At 36.6% G+C, this 15,467-nt stretch overlaps 1 protein-coding gene across 10 annotated transcripts in view; it reads left to right on the top strand.

Annotated features, from left to right (window-relative positions):
• ERC1 (ELKS/RAB6-interacting/CAST family member 1) overlaps window positions 1–15,467 on the top strand; it is a 312,721-nt gene that overhangs the window by 97,681 nt on the left and 199,573 nt on the right. For all 10 annotated transcript variants that reach the window (XR_010885944.1, XR_010885943.1, XM_067307213.1 and 7 more), the window contains exons 9-10: window positions 13,780–13,917; window positions 15,323–15,463. Coding sequence is in view for 8 of the 10 variants with exons in the window: in XM_067307213.1 (XP_067163314.1) it covers window positions 13,780–13,917; window positions 15,323–15,463 (279 nt within the window). In the remaining 2 variants the exon portion in view is untranslated. The remainder of the gene's footprint in view (window positions 1–13,779; window positions 13,918–15,322; window positions 15,464–15,467) is intronic.

The following is a 15,467-nucleotide window of genomic DNA, read 5'->3' as shown; positions in this document are numbered from 1 at the left end:
TGGTTTCCAAGAGAGCAGATATTTCACAACTCTTAAGTTAATAATTTTTATGGCCTTCACCAGTGCGTTTATAGCCCATAGTAATAGGCATCTTGTTTAGGTTATAAAATAAAGAGTACCTGACCACATGTATTAATGTACATGCTGAAATTCCGTTCTGTCTGCTGGGAACTTCAAACTTGTTTATTGACAACAATAAATCATCTCCTGGGCATTCTTAGCATTGTAGTGTTGAGCTGGAATTGTTTCATGTCATTAAGCCAGGAGAAGGAGACTCAGTATGCTTGACCTAAGTACAAACGTCTACTATTCAGAACATCAACAAGAAGCACCAGGCTTTCTATTCCTCAGGGTCTTTGCTGGATGCATTTGTAGTTTCATGGCAAACTGTTTTATGCCTTTTCTCTGGCATCTCTTGTTCCAAGAATTTTGATCAGGAAAAGTGTTAATGATATGAGTGTGGCTTAGTTCTAGTGGGAGGATTCTTTTAGTATACCACTATCAAGCCCAGCTACTCGATTCGTTTCAGCCCTACAAAAACTTTTAGCACTTTCTGACACCTTGCCACGTTGCATCTCCTGGCATCGATGCTAGTAGCTCTGTCAACAAACATGCTTCCTTGTTGTGTAAGAGAGGTTCTTCCTACCGACAGGATGACACAAGGCACATTGGCTGGCTAGATGAATGAGGTTCTTACCTTAATGTTTCCGCAGATCCACCCCTCCCACCCTGCCTCTTACATTCTGGACTATCTCCTGGAGATAGTAGTCAGCACTCTGCAGAATATATCTGCTTCTGCTAGAATCCCTTGACATGTCCCTTTTCCCCTTGGGAGATACCTTTCATTTCTGGGACTCTCGTGAATTCCATCTTAGAGACACTAGCATCTAGTTACTTGTTTTATCAGTATAAAGATCGTGATTATATCATGCAGGAGAGTGGGAGAAATCTAGAGCCTGTACAGTGTTCTTTTTTAATATTGTCTCTTTAGGTTCATTAGAAGTCATTCTGAAGACAGTTTCTGAGCTCTATGTACGTTAAAATTTATTTGCCTTCTGGTTTTCTTCTCTTCACATCAACCAGAATGAAGCACTCTTGAATGCTACTACATACTAGAAATACTATCTTTTTATTTAGATACTGAAAAATTATTCAGGAGCACCTAGGCTTCTTATAGATGTTCTTGAACAATTAAAGAGCAATTTATATTTACATAAAATTATACAAATGGCTCCCTGATAAGTTAGTTATATTTAGCTTTTCACATGTGAACTGAGTTCATGCATTTACTACTGTTTTCCTCAGAATTATTCTTTCATAAGGTTAGTGGCTGTACTTGGCCCACTCTACCTCTGTAATCATTATTCAAGTAATTTTCCTCTTACTGACTTCTAAGCATATAAACATTTGCTTATTAAGAGCTAATAATGAATATGGCCAGTCATTCTCAAAAAGTATTAAAAATGATCATTTGCCAATAGCAGCCAGAATGTTTGATATGTTGTGGGCCACATGGATTCCATCATCTGTTCTCATTTTTTTGTTGTATCATGGAATCATTCAGAAAAACACTGTTATTATAATTTAAGTAACTCTCATTACTAGTCACCTAAAATATAAGATGCATGGAGAACCTCATATAAATCCTGCATGGTCTTGGAAGATAATAACTCCAAAAATGCGATTTTTAAATACATGGTTTAAAAATAAATCTCAGGGATGTGTAGGACTCACTTCTATTAAACTTCAGTGCAGTGAAATCTGTTTGTGAGTGAATTAATTCATGCTAACATGCACCTGAAGGTGGTTTAGTAAATTATGTGAGATTTCTTAATTGCTGGAAGAGGCAAAAGTTAAATTTGAAAAACTGATTTTTAAGCAAAGAAACTTGTATCTTATTACAATGATTTTCAGTGTATAGTTATGGTTACCAATGCAGCATCCATGTTGGAGAAAGCTACTGGATTCAAAATAAAATTATGGATATTCAGTATTAAGATTTAATGAGTTTTCTGACAGGGCATGTTAAAAGTTGTAATTTATATATGCAGAATATGCTGCTTTATTTTTATACAACCCCCTCTTCTACTGGGAGCTTTGTATGATACCACAACAAAAATAAAAATATCTGGACTATATGCAGCATATATACCTGTATTCCCAGATGAATTATAATACTCTTTCAAAAATCAAGTGTTGTTTTGATGTGTATGAAAGATAGCAAAACAATTTCTTATCTTAAGATATAGTAACACAAGGAAAATTCTCTCAGTTTATGCTGATGTTATTAAAGAAAGAATCTTCCCTATTGCCTTTAGTGACTAAAGTACTTGATTTTTATCTGTTGAAATAATGATTATCCAGTCCTCCTTTTAGATAAGTAGTTTCTAACTACGAAGGAAAGCAGGACTGTGAGGTTAATGGTGTTGGTTGTGTAGTTCAGCTGTTGCAGCTGGCTAATGTAGGTTTGTAAATTGATATGTATTGTCGTAATAGTGTTACAGAAAATGGATAGCAATCGTAAAGTTACAAGGGAACTTCATGGAGTTCCTGGAATTACCTGTTTTCCAGTGTTTCAAAAACTGAAACCACAATTTAACAGATCTATCATATATGGAAGGAATCTTTTTTTGAGTATCCCTCAAAGAGCAGCAGTTGCTTTAATATTATGTCCTTCTTGTGCTTTGAGATAACCTCTTGATTGGCAACACAGAACATTACTCATAGGTAGTGGGACTGACAAATACTGGTTTCTTGAAGGAATCTGGGAAAACGGCCAACTTTGGGGCCCTTTGACTTCATTATAAATTAAATGTGTAGTTTTTTTGGCAAGATAAAGCTAATAAGCTTTGTTGGTGTATTCACTGTCGTACTAGACAAATACAAAGTCCTCGATGATTGAGGAGGCAGGAAAAGCAAGGGCGTGTGCCATTTTTGAGGTTGCTTACATCAGTCTTCCTCGCATGGCTTTTCATTGCTCTCTGGGTTGCAAGACTTTACAATTTCCGACACTTTGGTCACCGCTGAATTGCTATTCAGGCATTTTCTGCCCCTCAGGGGATTGTCTGAGCTGTGTCTGGAGCAGCTGTTACTGGTTGGGTTAGCCAACTCAGTGAACTGCACTAGAACAAGGAAGGAGTCATTTTTCAGTTCAGATCTATGTTTTGCTTGATTCAAGCATGGTTTTGAACCCACTAGGTTAGAAAATGTTCTATGGTGAGTTTCGACTCAATATTTATACAGTCATTAAAACTGTCATAAGGCACAAGTATGTGAATGGCTTTCAAGCCTGTGATTTCACTATCCAAGGGATGAGAAAAATCCATTCCGGTCCCTGCTCAAGATGGAACGGTGTCACCAGGGGAAATGAGAATCACCTTGTCCCAGAATAACACATGGGCTTGACAGTTGGGAAGCCCTTCCTGCCCTTCAGCCAGTGATGGGTGGTGGAGTGTTTTAAAGAGAACTTCTGGATGAAGAGGACCACACTCTTTCCCTCCCAGCCTTTATTTTTAGTAGAGATTGCAGTGCTGTCTAAAGCAGTCTGTGGTATAAAATGGGAAAGAGTGTGATCAAATAATGGGAGTAATTTAATATATGTGGCTTCTTAAATTCATACATTTTTGGAACACGGACCTTGAGTGAATTTTATTTTGAAGTTTGTTTTTTTCTGTTGCCTATCCCTGTGTTCTGAAGTAACTCTGTAATAGCAGTGATAACAAAATACTCAACAAAAATATATACTCTTGTGTTTAGTATTTACAGTAATACCTTCCTTCTCCCTTTGTATTCATCAGTCTTTCCTTTCAGGGAGAATAAAACAGGGGAATGGCAGCTGGTTGGCCATATTTTACATTGGAACTGGAAACATCCTTCCTTTCTGGAGCTCTCTCCTCTGGTTTAGGGCAATTTTACCTTATGGTATTTCTTTAATCACTGTATTAAATCATTGATTTGGAAAATGGAATTCGGTGTGTGAATCTGAGTCTCATTTAAAATCTCTGTTCAAATTGTACAGCCTTCTGCTTGAGTGTTCCTAAATGATAACACAGATGAAATTTAGTTTGCTGTCAGGATTTCCTTTACAGTCAACATTAAATCCCATGACCCCATCCTGTCCATCTGTCTGTATCAATGTTTGGTCATCTTCTCTGCTTCCTAATTTCCAATCTTAGCTATTGCAGTGCTGTGATAAGTTAAGCCTTTCCTGTCCTCATGGCTCTTATCATCATCTTCTCCTCTGTAAAGAGCATATGATATGTAGTATGTACTGTGAAAGGATCTAAGTAGAGGTATTTCAGTAGGTATGGCATCTTTACTCTCTGTAGAACCATATCAAAATCTAAAGTAAGGTAGGAAAATAGCATTATCATTCCCAAGTATATGAGATCAAGTTGTCATGGAATGAAGGGTATTTGTTTGACAACAGCAAGCAATGGATCGCTGTACTTGGGGTTTATCCAAGTGAAAAACTTTAATTAATAATTTAATAAGCTTTTCACTTGACACATTTTAAACATGATATATAATCTTGTAAAGCTCAAGCTACTCCAAAACCAACATCTGAGCATCTCAGTTTTATTCTGTTTCTTGCAAAATGGAGTATCAAATCTAAGTTAACATGCACTGCTTCTAAATTTTTCCTTTTTTTATCAGCCTTTTGTAAGAAAGGGAGAGGCTCTTCCAAGATGAAGTAGTTTCAGTCTTCCTTATTTTGAATATTTGGGAACCCCTATTCTGAAAATACTCTGAATTATAGTATTTGTATTTTTTCTGTAGTTAACTTTCCTAAATCAAATCTGTGTACATATATCAGCAAAGTCCATTCTGGGACTTGGTACAGGAAGGACCAAACATTCCCCAAATAGTCATTTTTTTAATCCGTTCATATTTGATATGTCTTAGGAATAAAGCTTTAGAAAGCATAGTCAAAAGAGATTGCTTGATAATGTCAGGACACACCTGAAAGAAGCATTAGCATGATGCTATTGTGGATGATTAGGCCAGGATTGCAACAAAATGGATGTTATGCATAATTAGATTGCAAAATAATTTACCACAATTATGGTTCTCAATATAAGTCACACTTTAACATATATGAAAGAAATTGAAACTAAATTTACAAACTTAATGTTTCACTGAAGGAGAAGATGAGAAGCAGAATCTATATGAATTTGTTTTGTTATCTATGATGGCAGATTTCTGTTTAAAATTACTTGAGCGAATAAGTGTATTGCCCTGAGATTGGAGCCAACAAATTGTCTTGATAAACAACCCAGTTTGAAATCTTGCTGTGGGTGGATAATGGATACTGACTCTCTCTTAGCTGATCAATAGTGTCAAAAATAAGGAGTCACTAAGTGAAGCTTTAAGACAAAACAGTGATTTTTTTCTTAATGGATTATATAATTAACCATGGGTGATTAACCAATTGGCTTAGATATTGCTGAAACAAATCTTTTATGATCAGCTTTTATACTTTTGTTAAAAAAATTGCATTTTACATAAAGCATTGTTCATTCATATTTAACCTGCATGCTTTGTGACATAAGCAATATCTATAGGTTAGAGAGAATGCCTCCTCCTGCACCCCTCACTTCAAAAACCTCTTTTATATTGGCCAGTGTCAAAGATGGAATTTTACAACACAAGGACTCTACTTTTGACTAGGTTGACCTATTGATATTAATGAACCTCCTCTGAATGAAGTAATTTCTTAACTAAATTCAACTGTTTTACAGCTGTCTAAGGATGTGACTCATTGCTAACGTGTAATTTTTTCTAGGCAAAAGCTGGGGAACTGAGACAATGCTTAGAAACATGTAAATTGGCTCCCCTGAAAATGTGTATTTCTGTTCATGTACAAAGTCAAAAATCATTTTCCAGTCTTGAGGTCCTCATTTCTTTTGTTTTTACCAGCTTGGACTATGCCAGAGTCTCCTTGGAGCCATGTAAAGAACTGCCTCTCAATATCAGTTTTCAGAAATTGAAAAATTTAGTGACAGGGATTGTGTGTAAAGGTTTTGAAGATGATGCCAGCTGTTTACTAGCAGGATAGAATGACTGCAAACTTAATAATAATATTCTGAGAATATGGTTTTAAGCATCTCTTTTAAATGCTGTTTGGGGTAGGTAATATGACAACAGAGGAGAAATTCTTTACTCTTCTGAAGATACCATAATTACAATTTGGTTTCTGGTGACCGTTCCTGTTGGGTTTGCTTTGAAGTGATCAGTCAACAAAATGGTGTTACCAAAGGGTGATTAAGTATGCAAAGGAAAAGAGGACAAAAGGAAACAAAGGAATGGAAACTTCCCTAGAGATGATTTCTGTAAACATAAGTGAGCTGTTTCTCTGTTTGATATAAATCTACTTGCAAAGCATCTTTGTGTGAAAAAGCACTGTAAAGAGAATAGTCTTTTGGACCAGTGCCAGTTGTCTGTGGCTCCTTCACCAAAGGTATAAAATAATTAACTGCCTGTAGAAGTTATTAAGTCAAGCTTTGTTATAGCAGAAATTCTTTCTCCATACAATTCTTTTCTCAAGTCAGTCTTGTTGCATAAACATGAATGCAAAGTTAGGGCAGGATAATGCATGAGTTGTATTAGCCGTTCTGTAATTCCCGAATTTTTTTAAGCTTCCTCTTCAGTCTGTGCACAATTTTTTCTTCTTACAAGAGTAGCAATGTGCCTGTTTGTGGCCCATACATTTACCTGACAGTTAAGTGTTTTATGACAGAAATCCACAATTTTTTGTGGTTTCTAGGCTACATAGCTACAGAATGCTTTATTTGTAAAATGAAACACAGTAAAATTTTGTGCTAATTTCAAAGGACTTTGAGCAGATTGGAGATCACAGAAGTAAGAATCAAAAAAAGACTTCATCTTCTGAAAAAGCAAGCAACAATTTTTTTTTTGAAGCTATTCTGAATTTTAACTGGACCTGAGTATCAGCAGATAGGAATATATTATGTATGAGGTACCACTGTGTTGGAGTATCTCCATTTCAAATTCTCTTTTTTGTCCTATCCTCCTCCATGTTCTCCACACTCCCTTTAGCCTTGTTCTCTTTTTTGAGCCTTTACAGTTCAAGATGTCACAGAATCCTGTTATACTAAGCTTAGCAACATCAGGGCATTTCCAAAGTGCAGTGATATAAGAGAGAGACATTTCCAGTGTGGTGATATTGAAAAGATAGTAGTGTTCCAGATAAGCATTGAAGTAGAGCAGTGGTAAAAAGAAGAAAACATATTTCTGAGGCAAAATAAAAATTAATCATGCCTTCACTGGGTAATAAATGGATGTAAAATGAACAAACATTGTCAGTGGATACTGCTTAATTGGACAGTTCACCATCTCTACATTGAAGTGTTAATCTGGACTCTGGAATTTGAAATTTGAAAAAGAGAGAGATGACCGCTGGTATCTTGCACTTCTTAGTGTTTTTAATTTACGTTGTGCTTTACAAGCTTTACAAAACTAGCTGATACACAAACTATTGAGGAATAATTTTCTGTTATCATTCAAGAACAAGAATCTCTGAATATAACTTGGCAACAGCTCAGCCATAATTTCATAAATGGTTTGGATCATAAAGTAAAAAGAGCACACTAAATGCAGTCAAACTTTGGAGGGAACTCTGCCATGGGAGTACCTAGCAGCCAGCCTTGTCCTTCCACACTGAGTAGATATTGTGCCTTCCTGCCCTCAAGCCCACAGATTTCTTCCCACAGAAACTTCAGGGCAGAGAGCAGTGCAGACTGCGATACACCCAGGTCTTGTCTTTAAAAGGAGTTAGGACACAGATGAGTTGCCTGCCTGGACAGGCAGGAGGTACAAGCTTGGACAAGCTTGGAGGTACACCAAGATATTCAACTGGGCATGGCTAGTGTTTGCCAAAACATTAGTGAAAGTAGACAGAAGAGAAATGTCTTAGGTCTATCCCAAATTTTAAAACTACTTAAAAATCTCACCCTCACAACAAGAAGACATGATATGCCTGAAGCTTCAGCTCAGCATCTTGTTGCTAGTCTTAAGAATTTAACTATGAAAATTAACAGCAAGAACCTTACCCTCAGTCTAGCTAATACAACTTGGTAATATGAATGACATCCACTCATGTGACAGATCTTATTTCACTGGGGACTTAAAAGCACACCAGCAACACCTTATACTGGAGGTTCAGTGGAGCCACACACAGAAGATCAAATTTTGTGTTTCCATATTTTCCTTTCATTCATGCAGTGGTGAGTTACAGTCTTTCCCTAGGAATTTATGTTAGCACTAAACTAAATGCAGATTTTTGCAAGTCATGCAGAACTGTTGTACTGGTGCTTTTGCAAGATCTGCAGTACAAAGATAGGCATAATGATGATTTTTGCAGTGTGACATTTGTAAAACTGGAGCCTAATCTTATCAAACTGAGCAGTAATATTTGATTATAGGCTTTTGTAATATAAAAAACAGCTTCCAGAAAAACAGTATTATTTACAAATTCACTAGTGTAATTTTCTTGAACATTCTTCAGGGCTTAAGGTGACCTCTCATTACTACATTTTAGGAACAAAATTTCTTGAATTCACTCAATTATCTAGTAAATGTCTTACCCTTTCTTCAGAAACAACTATTTTTTTCTTATGTGAGATACAGCGATATGATCTTGTATATGGGAAATGTTATGTTCTCAACCTGATTCTGATGCAACTCCACTTTTTCCAGCTTTTCAAATATCACCGGGTTGTAGCAGAATAAAGTATGACTACAGGCTATCAACTTTTTATCATGATATCAGTATTCTTACATTGCAGGGAGTGGAGTCTCACTAGAAAGAATTTTAGCTGATTTATCATCACATACCTACTTACTTGCCAACTTTCTCTCCCACACGAGCTTTTTTTCTCCCCCACATGAATATTTCTGACATGGACAGAATCACCTCTGCATGTGACCGGTGAGATTCTGTCATCAACTTGTAGTTATTGACTCTCCAGGTGATGTTGCCAGCAGTGTCAGTACAACATCATGGAAGACTTGTATTGAAAGCTCATAACTTACATAGAGTTTTTATTTATCTGGGCAGCTATGCCATAGAAATAGATCACAAAACATCCCAAACCAGCTGGCTACTTAAATAGCATTTTATAGTACTGCTTCCAGTGGATGAAAGCAAGGATTGGAAAAGTCAAAGGCTTAGCAGTCCCCTGAGGTTCTTTTGTACATCCGCTCTTGATAACAATTAAGGAATATTATCCAGTGTTACACTGATTGTCCATTGTATATTATGATGAAGATGTCATGTTATTGACCAAAACAATATCTTCATGAAGCTGCACTGGGGTAGTGAAGAGTATAAGTAAAGACATTTTCACATGTTTATACAAAAGGTACAGTGAAAGATTTGTCTGCTGGTAAGTAATATAGCTAGCTACTAGAAATTGGAGATACACACAAATGGTAGAAAACATAACAAACTTTCTCAAGAATGAAAAAGATTTTGAATTGAAAATGGACATTTTGCATTTTTAAAAATATTTTCCAAACATTCTTGGATCTTAATTTTTTGAGAGTTGTTTCTCTTCTTTCTTACTGCCAAAGAATGCAAAAGAATGAACTAAGTTACAGGGTTGTTACCACTTTTTTTTTTTTTTCCTTTAACCACTTTGCTCCTTTCAGAAGTCAGAGTAGCAAAAAGAAAACTGAAAAAAAGGGAAATGAAAAAGAAGCGTAGTTAATTCTGTTACATCTTGGGTGTTGGAAAAAAGTTTTAATTACAAAGTATCTATCTTTGATTAAAAAACAATATTTTGAAGGGGGAAAAAACTCTTTTACAAAAACAAGGAAAACAAATTGAATGATCAGTGCAAACCCATTTCATTTATTCTAATAGAGAAGTCATTGGTGCAAGAGAAATCAGTTTCTCAGTGTTCAGTTTACACATACCCAAAGGTTGATTCTACAAGAGAATTTCTTGGCTGAAGCACACTGCAAAGGATCTACTAATAACCTACAACTAGATGAATCTGGGGCTTTAATGGTCTTTATGAGTATTTAATTAGATGCATTCCCCTTAATTCCTGGGCTGATTTTTTGTTTTTGTATTTGTGTGGAGTTTTCAGTGAGACTGGTGTTTGCAAAAAGTACGCTTGCCTCCTTGCCCCTGGAACAGGATGCCAAAGGAAACCTCTCTTGCACTTAATCCTGTGCTTCAGGGTTGAAAGGCAAGATAATTAGTTCCATGAAACTAGGAATAAATCGCCCAGGCTGACACAAAATAGTGCCTGACAACTGGCAATGTTGGTATAAAACAAAACAAAGATAAAACACCCCACTCCCCCCCCCCAAAAAAAGCTTTCAGTGAAAAAACAGATTTTGGTAAATCCTTATTGATGGTTTGCAGAGCAGATGATTCCAGTGTATGTATACCTTTGCAGTACGCTTAGTGTTTCTAACTTATCCATAGATCCCTGCAAAGTAAGGATGCATAGCAAGAATATAGATTCTTAATAATTTAATGATAATATATACTTTTAATTTTTCCAGTTTAGAAAGTTTGGACAGTAATACATATGCCTTAGGTTTGGAGAGCATTTCAGGGGAAACTTATCATCTTCAGAATGTTTAAACAGTGCTGCCTTAAGCCTTGTCCCTTTCTGTCACCCAGAGGATATTGATGATTCCATTGTGTTTTATTTCATCTTTTGTTGGAGACAAAAGATAGACCAAATTTGGTCACCTATTTTATTTCTATTGGTTATTTCATAATTTGTTACTGGTTTTTTCAGTTCTCTGGGAAAAGTTGATGGTAAAATCAGTATCTTTACGTGACATATGTTATGTATCCTTTTGAAAAGGAGTATCAAGCTGCTTGCAAAGACATAGTAGCAAAATTCTTCATTAATTAACTCTATGGACAAAGCTTCACTTTTTTGTTCAGCTCACATAATTTTGGGGAACCTATGATTTAGCTACTATTTGCTACAGTAGTGCAGGTTTGGGAGAAAAACAGAAGAGAGGCAATTATATTTTTGTTGGCTGTGATTTCGTAAAGGAAATGTTGCATCTATGTTACTATACAAATGTGTGAATTTGGACACATGATTTGAGCCAATTCTAGTTTTCTGTAGTTTAAGGGCATGTCCTTATTGGGAACTATCAGTTCTCTGACCCTGCAAAAAGCACAGTTGTGTGTAGCTTTTTTTAAAATTATTATTATTATTATTGTTATTGTTATTATTATTATTTTGATGACATATAGCTATTAGTGTGACTTGAAACATTTCAGTGTACCTGCAGTTCCCTGGAAACTAAAGAAAAAATGATTTGCTACTCCAGACACGATGAAGCATGCTTGAAGGCTGAAAGAACAGACAGGTTTACACTTTGTACACATTACATTTTCTTGGTATATAGGATGGTGCAGTTGTAATGAAAAGATGCAGTAGTCATATATAATACTGTTATACAGCTGACATTTTACTCTGGTCACAGTAAACAGTGTGTTATTGAAACGTGTAAATGCGTGTGCCCCATTTAGTTTTGTGCTGCATGCCTTGGCAAGCAGCTTAACATATGCTGATGTTGAATTATTTAGCTGTGTCTCTTGTGTGCAGTTTGCTCACAGCAGAAAGTCGCTCTACACTATCCCTTGTTCAGCCAGTTGGAGCCTTTGCTAGAGAGTTTCGCCTCCAGAAGTAAACACCAGTCTAAGAATAGCACACGCTTCTTTGTAGTACATTTTCATGGCTGGCTATCTAAACAGCCAGTCTGTCTCGACAGCTGACGACACTGTAAGCTTATAAGGTCAAGAGCAGCCATGTAGGCTACTCTTGGGGATGTTACCTAGCTCAGTTACTGCATGTGTGGGTGCCATGAGGACTTCTCATTCTAGAACGGTTAGCATTCTGTCAGAGGCTGGTAACTTTTGGCTCCGTGTGCTACAAGCATATGCTAGCAAGGCATTAAAGAATACACAGGAGTGTATAAAGAAATAGGGGTTTTCGGTGTTATGATACACCTATATCTGGGTCACATGAGATGATACTTATCATGCTTTTGCATGCTCTTTAAAGTTTGTTTTGTAGTGTCGTTTGTGTTGTGCTCAAATTTAAATTTTAAGCATAGCTCAGAAGCCTAATACTTTTTTTTAAGAGAAATTAATGAGGAAGATAAGTCAAAGCCAATCTCACTATGTACCTAAAAAAGGAAGAAACTCTATGTAGTTCTTGTTCTGTCACTAATATATAGATTGTGTACAAAGCTGAATCATAAGTGCAAATATACCTGCATAATAGAAATAAATGAAATGGTATGGAGAAAAATATGCCAGGAGGCTCCTTCAGTGGCCATGGTTTCCAAAGGAACTTTAGCAAGGGTTTCCTGCAGTTAGGGCCTTCTTGCTGCCTTCTCCTGGCTTCCACTTGTAACACATCTAACCAGCTTTTGCGATTAAACGTTCGACCTCGTGCACAAGCTTTTAAGTTTATCATTGGTGATGTAGACCTTTTCCTAAAACCATTGTCCGGGAGTGATTTTAATACAGATGGCAACATAGTAGTTGATGGCTCTAAGTAGCCATTTGCTCTGTATTCCCAGCAGCTCAGTTCTTCCAGGGCTGGAGAGTAAAAAGTGGGGGGTAGTTGCTGTATTTCCACTAAGCAAGGAGCTGCTAACTGCTGTTAAGTGCTGGCAGCAGCTCATTTTCCTCTTGTGTGAGTGAGTGCCTTAAGTACAAACACCTGCACTCAGCCATTATAGGAGTTGCTCAGTTTTCTTCTGTGGAGAAATCGAGCTGCATTTGGTTCATGAGCTCACAGAAAGACAGGTGAGCCAAAAAGGCAGGCTAGTAATGCTTGCATTTAATTTACTAAGCGCTGGACTAGATAGCCTTTGGGGTTGTCGTGTGAGGTAAATTTCTTTGAAAGATTATCTTGCTACAAGTGTTTTGGAGATAGGTACATTACCTGCCATGTGGCTTTCTCCAGTTTATGATGGACATCTGCTGATGGAAAAAGAAATTGTCAGCAACAACAGCAAAAAGGAAGCAACTCGAAAATCTGTACCCAGTCTAATCCTTCACTGATAAATTTGTTTTTGATGGGTTATCGTAATGTTAATGTGCCAATATGCGTTTGCTTCTTGTGATGTATGTGCATGCATAAAATTTAGCTTTGCTATTGGGTTTTCTCATTTGAATAAAAGATTTTTGGTCTGTCAAAAGATATATTCAGAACTCATAAACTATTAGAATTCTAAATCTGCAGAAAACAAGGACAAGATATTTTCTGTCTGAGGAATGATGCTTTGTACTAGTTCACTATTTAGCAAACCATCATATCAGACAAAAAGCAACATACAAATACAGTGAAGAATGTGACAGTATCTAAGGAAAAACTTAGTCTTCTCCACAACTTTTTAACTATCAAGTGCCTCTTTTATCTGCAGTAATTTTCTCAAATTTTTCCCATAGGCTAATTATTTCCTTTAGTCACGCACAACATCCTGAGAAATTATGAATAACACCCAGTTTGTACTGTTTGTGTAAACATTATTTAGACTTTCTTGTTCTGAAGTCTTTCCTAATTTTTGAAAAAGTTGCTGAAGCCTTGTTAATATTCATTATTTTTGGTTGCATTTCTTCTTGTTTTGATATAGGCTTATGGGCCTAAGCCGTTGCTTAGTTTCCTTGCTTTAAGAACATTTTTGAGCGTGTATTCCTGATTTTAGTATACTTCTAAGCTGGGTTTGTATTTTTTTTCTTAAAATTCACCTTTCTTCTTTAAGATTGAAAATCTTCAAGAACAGTTAAGAGACAAGGAGAAGCAGATGACCAGTTTGAAGGATCGAGTGAAATCTCTTCAAGCTGACACCACAAACACAGACACTGCCTTGACCACGCTGGAAGAAGCACTTGCAGAAAAAGTGAGCATGAAAAGCAGAAAGTTCCTTGCTTCTAATGGTCCTTCCATTAATAATCTGTCTAAAGACAGCTTTTCCATATGTTTCTTGAACTCTGCATAAAAAATCTCTAACACAATACAGTAGTGACATTGCTTGTCTCTGCCAGGTGAGGAGTGAGGAGAGCCTGTTGCTGAGGGAGCCGATCCCTCACTAGACGGCAGTGGAGGATATTGTGAGTGGCAACCTGTGTTGCCATCCAATATAATAAGCCGGCGGTGCAGTTTTAAGTACTATGAGTAAGGCGAGAGGTAGAGCTGAGCCACAAGCTATTGCTCTAGTCGTTAGCGACTTCTCATAACTTTGTGTGGAAGAAAATAGTGCTCTTTGCTACATTCGTATCCTTGGAGTCCTGCTCACGCTGTTGTCTCTTTGTATGATGCATCTTTGGTACTGCTGTGGGACGCAGTATGTTTCAGCTGTGGATTCATCTGCGTTTTTTTCTTTTTTTAAAGTCAGACCAATGTCTCATTTCATTTTATCTTTTTTCCTCAGATATTTTAATGATGAATTTATTTTTTAAGGTTTGTTATTTCAAATTGGGTTTTAGTTCCCAATATTGAATCAACATGAATAGCCTGGTGCAACTGTATTTCAGTTTCACTATGTTTTCAGCTTTATTGTTCTCACTGTATTTTCATGCTTGCTCAATTCTCAAGAGATAGTTGACTGAGGAGACAGCAATATTATTTATTCTGTTTTGGTGGGACAACTTTTTAGCATTACAGTATATTTTTTTCTTAATTCCTGGTGAACCAGGGTTACAGCTCCTCCAGTCTGTCAGATTCTATATATGTAAAGCTTTCATAAAGCTTAACCTGAGCTTGGGGTTTTAATAATGAAATTCACTTGTATCCCTTCACCTTTCAAGATAGCCAAGGCTCTGTTGGTATCTGGTGTACAGGAAAATTGGTTTTATTGCCTTCTCTTAACCCACATTCATCCTGGTGTTTCATCTGCACTACAGCTCTTTCTCTCTGAAGGGCTACAGACTTATCTGGACATTTCAGAAAAATAAAACTTAAATAAGTAAAGAAGCCATGTGTATTATATACTGGCATATGTTTTGTAAGTGAAACAAATTTTGATTATCAGAACTAGATAAATTACATTACACTGCAGCAGCACTATGAACGTTCAGACATAAGACAACTGTGGAAACGAACACCCTGATACATCTTAGCAGTGAATCTATAGATTTTTCAAGGTGGTTTTCCTCCTTCTTGAGAAGCTGTTGTACAGCAATAAAGAAAAGAAAATGGCAATATCTTGCACTCATCCTTTACAGTGTGTCAGAAGTGTTGCAATAATACTCAAAAGTTAAACTGACTGAGAGGAATTCTCTTCACAGAGTACTTTCTTTTGTCAGGAAAGGACCATTGAGCGCCTGAAGGAGCAGCGAGACAGAGATGAAAGAGAAAAACAGGAAGAGATCGACAACTACAAAAAAGATATTAAGGACTTGAAAGAGAAAGTCAGCATTTTACAAGGAGATCTCACAGAGAAAGAGGTTA

Source organism: Apteryx mantelli, chromosome 1, assembly GCF_036417845.1.
Source record: "Apteryx mantelli isolate bAptMan1 chromosome 1, bAptMan1.hap1, whole genome shotgun sequence".
Taxonomy (NCBI): Eukaryota; Metazoa; Chordata; class Aves; order Apterygiformes; family Apterygidae; genus Apteryx; species Apteryx mantelli.
This window is presented reverse-complemented; position numbering and strand designations above follow the sequence as displayed.